Here is a 6,062-nt window from a genome sequence, read left to right on the forward strand (position 1 = left end):
TTTTAGGACAAAACTTAGTGAAGCTAACAATTATGCAAGGAAGAGGGAGGCAGACTATGTGATGAGCAAGATGAGAAGACCTATTAGTGTGAAATGTGAAGTGTGGGTTGTAATCCTAGTGGTTCTGGGGTTTTTTTATCTGGTTTGTTTTAAGTTAAGTGGGTTAAGTGGGTAGGTAAAATGTAATGATCTGCACTAATGAAATGTAATGAAGACTTTAAATTCAATAAAATCTAACCTCATGGTCTTTTTTCTAATCTTCTAGCCATTGCAAGATCCTGCAATGCTTGGCTTGATATTGTGTGTCCTTGACTTGGTTGAGTCTGTGACAATGGGAAGTCATGTGCAGGGAAGGAGTAGATGGTTTGCTCACCCCCATGATCAGAATAGAAAGCTGCAGGAGGTCTTTGCCTCTGTGGTGTGGGGAAGTGTTGTGATATAGGCTGCATTAATTAAAACAAATTAGGAACAAGTTGGCTTCAGTACAGTAAAGTAACATGTAAGAAAGAATTTGAGTATATTGAATGACTTACAGTAGCTATTCTTTGATACCCATTTGGGTAGGTATAAATACCCACACCCCTATTGTGCATTGGTATAGCTGAACTGGTTCTTGGGTGTTGTTGCTGTGGTGTGGTCTGCTCTGCAGTAGCATGATTGTTGCTGTGTTGTTGTTGCTTAGGGGCATTCTTGCAACCCCTTTTGTTGTGGCCTATCACACCACATAAGCTGCATTTCATAGAACAACCTGTTCTCTTCAGCTTACCAGATGCAGTTACCTCTCCAACACCATATCTCCTCTTTGTTTTAGGTCTTCCATTGACCTTTTTCACCTTTGGAGCCACAACAATGCTATCAGAAGTAGGCCACTCTTGAGGACCATTTAAAGGCTCTAACAAAAATTCATATGCCTTCATGTAGGTCTGTTTGCAGAAATATGCATTGACATATTGTTCTGGGTGGTCTACTTTATTCCATATAGCAACAATTGCATGTTTGCATGGAATCCCACTCACCTGCCATGCATTGCAACTGCAAGTATGTTGGTTCAGATCCACCACATACTTAACCTGTGTTGCACCTTCTCTTACTCCATAGCAAAACCCACCATCCCAGTATGCATTCCAACCCCTAGCCCAAATTTTGTGTTTCTCTAACTGAATTTGGATCCTAGGACACAACATTATCTCCTTTTTCCCAATGAAATCTCTTTTCTTATGCAGTCTTTCCATCAAACCCTCTCTGATATCTTCCAACATGGTAATAATAGGCTTGTGCCTTGCACTCAAGATGTATGGATTAAACACCTCACTCATGTTGTTGTCTACACTGTCACAACAAGATAATGGAGTGTAGAATGCCCTACACCATTTCTTGTAGTTCCTTTTCAGTAGGTCTTCAGCAGCTTCATGTGAAATACCCCTCATTACTTCAATGTTTTCATTGAAGTGATTTACTGTGTTGCTTTTTGCAATAGTCCAAAATTGTTTTCTGTACTCTAAACCACCTCCAAACACTCCCCTAAAGTTACAGTACACATGCCTTGCACACACCCTACTTTCAGCTTGTGGAAACACATTTGACACAGCAGCAAGTAAACCCTTTTGTTGGTCAGACATGAAAGTGTACCCTGCTCCTTCACTAGTGCCTAAATCAGTAGCTAGAAGTTCTAGAAACCAACTCCATGTGTCAGTGCTCTCAACCTCACAAACAGCCCAAGCCAAAGGGAACATTTGATTGTTTCCATCCCTCCCTACTGCTACTAACAATTGACCCCCAAATGGTCCCTTTAAGAAACATCCATCAAGTGATATGAAAGGTCTGCATCCTGCCAAGAACCCTTTCCTAAGTGCCTCAAAACACAAATACAGTCTGTCAAACACATTTGCATCCAACTTCAACTTCACTGTGTTCCCTGGATTGCTTCTTAGTATCTCAGCTGCATACCTTGGGAGTAATGCATACTGCTCTTTGTATTCACCAACAATGAGTGCTTGACCCCTTCTCCTAGCCCTGGCAGCCTTGTCTTTGCTCACCCTTATACCATTTTCTAACCAAATGGTTTCCTGAATATCTTGCACTCTCATGTAAGGGTTAACCTTAAACAGATTCTGGTAGTGTTCTGCAATCCAATGTGAAGTCATCTTCTTAATGATAGGTGTCCTACCACAAGTGTGCTCACTGACAAATGTTTTCACTGTAAATGACCTTCTTCCTCTCTCCCATGAAGCCCAAATTCTCCATTTACAACCTTTATCTTTGTGCTCACACTCTGCACAAACCCTAGTGGAATCATTTTTAGAAAATGGAATGTTTCTTCCTTTATCAATTGAATAATCTATGATTGCTTTCCTAAATGTCTTTGGATTCTCAAACTGTTGCCCAACATAAAAAGTGGCTTCCCTCTCTTCAGTTTCAGTGTCGTTTTGATTCTGTTTCCCTCTCCCCCTCTTATGGTGTTGTGGTGCAACTAAGTAACCAACATCATCCTCATCTTCTGACTCACTAGGGCTGTCTAAGTCACTGTATCCATCAAAGTCATCCCCCAAATTCAGACCACCTTCTACTTTACTTTCTGCTAGTTTTTTCAGCATTACTAACTCCTCAAAATAAGCCTTTTCCCTTCTCATATCATCAGATATCTTAGACCTAGCAGTGGCTAACTCATCATCATCTTCATCTGTACCCTCTGAATCATAATCAATTTCAGGTTGAGGCACATTTTGAGGTTGAATATGAGGTTCAGGTTGAGTTTCAGGTTGAGTTTCAGTTTGTTTGGGTGGGAGTACTGTAAAAGGTGGTTCCACATAATCAGAATTTAAGTCAACCACATCAGTATTCAACAACTCAAGGAAGCTACCTCTCCCTCCTCCCCATCCTGCACTCCTGTTTAGGTTAAAGTTGTAGGTGGGTTTGATTTTATGTTCAATGTATATATGAATGCTTTTGTATTCAAAGAGTAAAGCTAAGAAAGGGTCACAAGTACTACTATCAAAACCTAAAAACCTAACCCCATTCTTGAATTCTTTCCTAGGGTCCCAGAAATGTACTTTCTCTATATCATTATAACCTAAACTATCCACTAATTCCTTAACATATTTGCCATCTGCATTCTCATGGATGTAATCAAAGACATCCACCCTCCCCCCACTATAAACCATATCACCTTGCACAACCCATTCACCACCATGATGCACATATATGCAAGGGTTCAAAGTCAAATCATCAACATCATCTGATCAAAGTTAAAACAATATCAATTAAAAGAACAAAACTTTAAGAAACCAAACCAAATGAAAGCTTGAATAACAACACAAGAGATAACAAAAGGAAACAGTTATCTTCATTCATTCATCATGATCATTCCATTTGAATTTACAAAAGGGTAGGCTTCAACCCTTACATTACAACCTCAATCCACTATTGAGGGAGAAGCCTACGGTTAAGTATAAACTACTGTCATAGCAGTGACAAATACCAAAAACCAACATTTGTCACCTTCCACAAAAACCAACATTGCAATGACAGTAGTAATGTAATTGTCCTTGAAAATTAAAAATTAAAAAAGCTATAAACAAGCTGGATCAACAAAAGCTTGACAAAAGAGGGGCCACCACCAGCGCCACCACCACCCACCCTGCATGGCCTCCACCACCAGCTACTCCTCCTCTTCCTTGAAAAGGAGGGGGAAGCCTTCAAAGTAGACGGTCATGTCCTTGTCCAACCAGGCGTGGAAGTCACGACCATCATTGTCAATGATGTCCATGATGACCCACTCACGCAGCCATGCACGGTAGCATCCTTGAGGGTAGTGGTATGGGAGGCGGTACTGCAGCTTGGCCCACCGACGCCACTGCTTGCACACACTCTGCACAGCAGACTGCCCCTCCCAGTCCAGCCTGGGGAAGATCTGGGTGATTAGAATGTCCTGATGATGGCAAAGGGGGTGTGCCTCCCTTAAAGCATGGGCTCCTAAAGTCAAAGTAACGGCCAAAGTCAATAAAACAGTAAGTAAACCATAATTATTATACGGAATCTAGATTAAAATACTTCTAAATTAAGAAACAATAGTTTAAAGAAACACCATTTTCAAGAAAATGCAAGCATCAATTCGAATTAATCAAACTTTGTTTTTTATTTAAGTGAATCAAAAACAGTAAGTGAAACCCTAATTACTACAAAATCTAGTTTAAATTAATTCCAAGTTAGGCAACAATTGTATAATTTAACATATTAAACACCATTTTCAAGAACATGCAAGCATCAATTCGAATTAAATATTGGAAAGTAAAAACGGACGAAACCCTAATTCCAACTTCAATTGATAAATTATGCGAAATCAGCCCACGATTGTTTAAATTAACATATAAAACACCACGATCAAGAACATGCATGCACCAATTTTGGGAAAAAGTTACTTAACAAAAAAGCCCTAATTTATCATGGCTCAACTGCAAACATTTATTGAAAAAACCGACAAATTGAATGAAAATACCTTCGTCCCATCTGGATATTCTTGTTCTTGTTCTCTTCCTGGTGAGAGCTTCCCACTTGGAATCAGCAGACCTTTTGTTTGATACGCAAGAACCCATTTTTTTGCAGAAAACTCAGAGTAATAACTTCTAATTCTCTTAAGTGTTTGAGTGAGTAAATGGCAAAAAGACAACTGAGAGTGAAAATGGGGGGGGGGACCATATAAATAGGAAGTGAAAAGGGGGGAAATAGGATTGGGAACAGTAAAAAATTACCGCCAAAACATTATTAGGAAGGAACCAGAAAAAACGAGGGAAGTTGGAAGGGTTTCCACGTGTACACATTGAAAAAGTAAGTTGAAAAGGCTAAGTGATTGGAAAACGCTTATTTTCATCAAAATCATCTGTTTTCAATCATTAATCTACGTGTATATTAATTCTCCTTTTATTTTAATAATTTTTAATATTATTAAATGCATTTTAACGGACGTTAGTGACGGAAAACAAAAAAACAGCGTTTTCCATCCATTTTGAGGGACCTAAATGCTCCTTTTGAAACTTGAGGGACCTAACTGCTCCTTTTGGCAAAGTTTAGGGACCTTCAGTACAGTTTACTCGATATCAACCGGTCAAAAATCATTTTGGAAAAATACTCCGTACATTCGAAATCTAATATATATATATAAAGGGGAGTTTTTTAAAGAGATTTCGGAGCGCCACGTAAGAAAGTCCAGTCATAAAATCGAATATCAATTATTTTTTCAAAAAATAGTAAATAGATAAATATGGTAAAAAGATAAAATTTATTTCATAATATTTTAAGATAAAAAAATCGATAGATAGAGTTTTGAGAGAAATATAGTACTGGTTTATCACGTATTGCTTAAAAGCAGTGGTGTGTATCAACCTACACCTCCAAAGCTCCAACATAATTTTACAAAAGGCTATTTAACGGGATTGTACTTTGTATCAAATTAACAAGATGATATATAAATGTATAGTTGATTAACAACATCATCTCTTTTGTTTGTTTATATAATTTAATTATGTATGTTGGTTTATATAGTCCTTTGAGACTTCCATCTAATCCTTCATTTCTTTTATATTACTAACTATAATATGTTCACTAACTATACTCGGTCGATTATATCGTACTGGTTTATCACGTATTGCTTAAAAGCAGTGGTGTGTATCAACCTACACCTCCAAAGCTCCAACATAATTTTACAAAAGGCTATTTAACGGGATTGTACTTTGTATCAAATTAACAAGATGATATATAAATGTATAGTTGATTAACAACATCATCTCTTTTGTTTGTTTATATAATTTAATTATGTATGTTGGTTTATATAGTCCTTTGAGACTTCCATCTAATCCTTCATTTCTTTTATATTACTAACTATAATATGTTCACTAACTATACTCGGTCGATTATATATTGTATTGATTTTTGCAGGTTTTATTTGTAGGAATGAGATACGTACTCCAATACTCCATAGCTAGGTGTGTTCTTTAATTTTCTTTTTAACATGGTACCAAAACACATAGTTTTAATTGTTTATTTTTTTTCACTTTTGTGTGCATGTA

The 6,062-nt window shown here is 37.5% G+C and overlaps 1 protein-coding gene across 1 annotated transcript; it reads right to left on the reverse strand.

Annotated features, from left to right (window-relative positions):
- Positions 1 to 238: 238 nt before the first annotated feature.
- On the reverse strand, positions 239 to 3,766 carry LOC110785121 (uncharacterized). The gene is made up of 4 exons (XM_056832789.1): positions 3,707 to 3,766; positions 3,490 to 3,544; positions 534 to 3,235; positions 239 to 443 (listed from the first exon to the last, which is right to left on the reverse strand). Exons 1-4 carry the CDS (start codon positions 3,764 to 3,766, stop codon positions 240 to 242), a joined length of 3,021 nt encoding a protein of 1,006 aa, XP_056688767.1. The 3' UTR covers position 239.
- Between the last annotated feature and the right edge of the window lie 2,296 nt (positions 3,767 to 6,062).

This window comes from Spinacia oleracea, chromosome 6 (genome assembly GCF_020520425.1).
Source record: "Spinacia oleracea cultivar Varoflay chromosome 6, BTI_SOV_V1, whole genome shotgun sequence".
Taxonomy (NCBI): Eukaryota; Viridiplantae; Streptophyta; class Magnoliopsida; order Caryophyllales; family Amaranthaceae; genus Spinacia; species Spinacia oleracea.

Excerpts from the sequence above, each read along its gene's own strand:
- LOC110785121 (XM_056832789.1), bottom strand. The coding sequence starts at position 3,766 with ATGGACATCATTGACAATGATGGTCGTGACTTCCACGCCTGGTTGGAC. Across the intron at positions 3,545-3,706 it reads GGTTGGACAAGGACATGACC|GACAATTACATTACTACTGT; the intron begins GTCTACTTTGAA and ends TTAATTTTCAAG. Across the intron at positions 444-533 it reads GGTATCAAAGAATAGCTACT|CCTATATCACAACACTTCCC; the intron begins GTAAGTCATTCA and ends TAATTAATGCAG.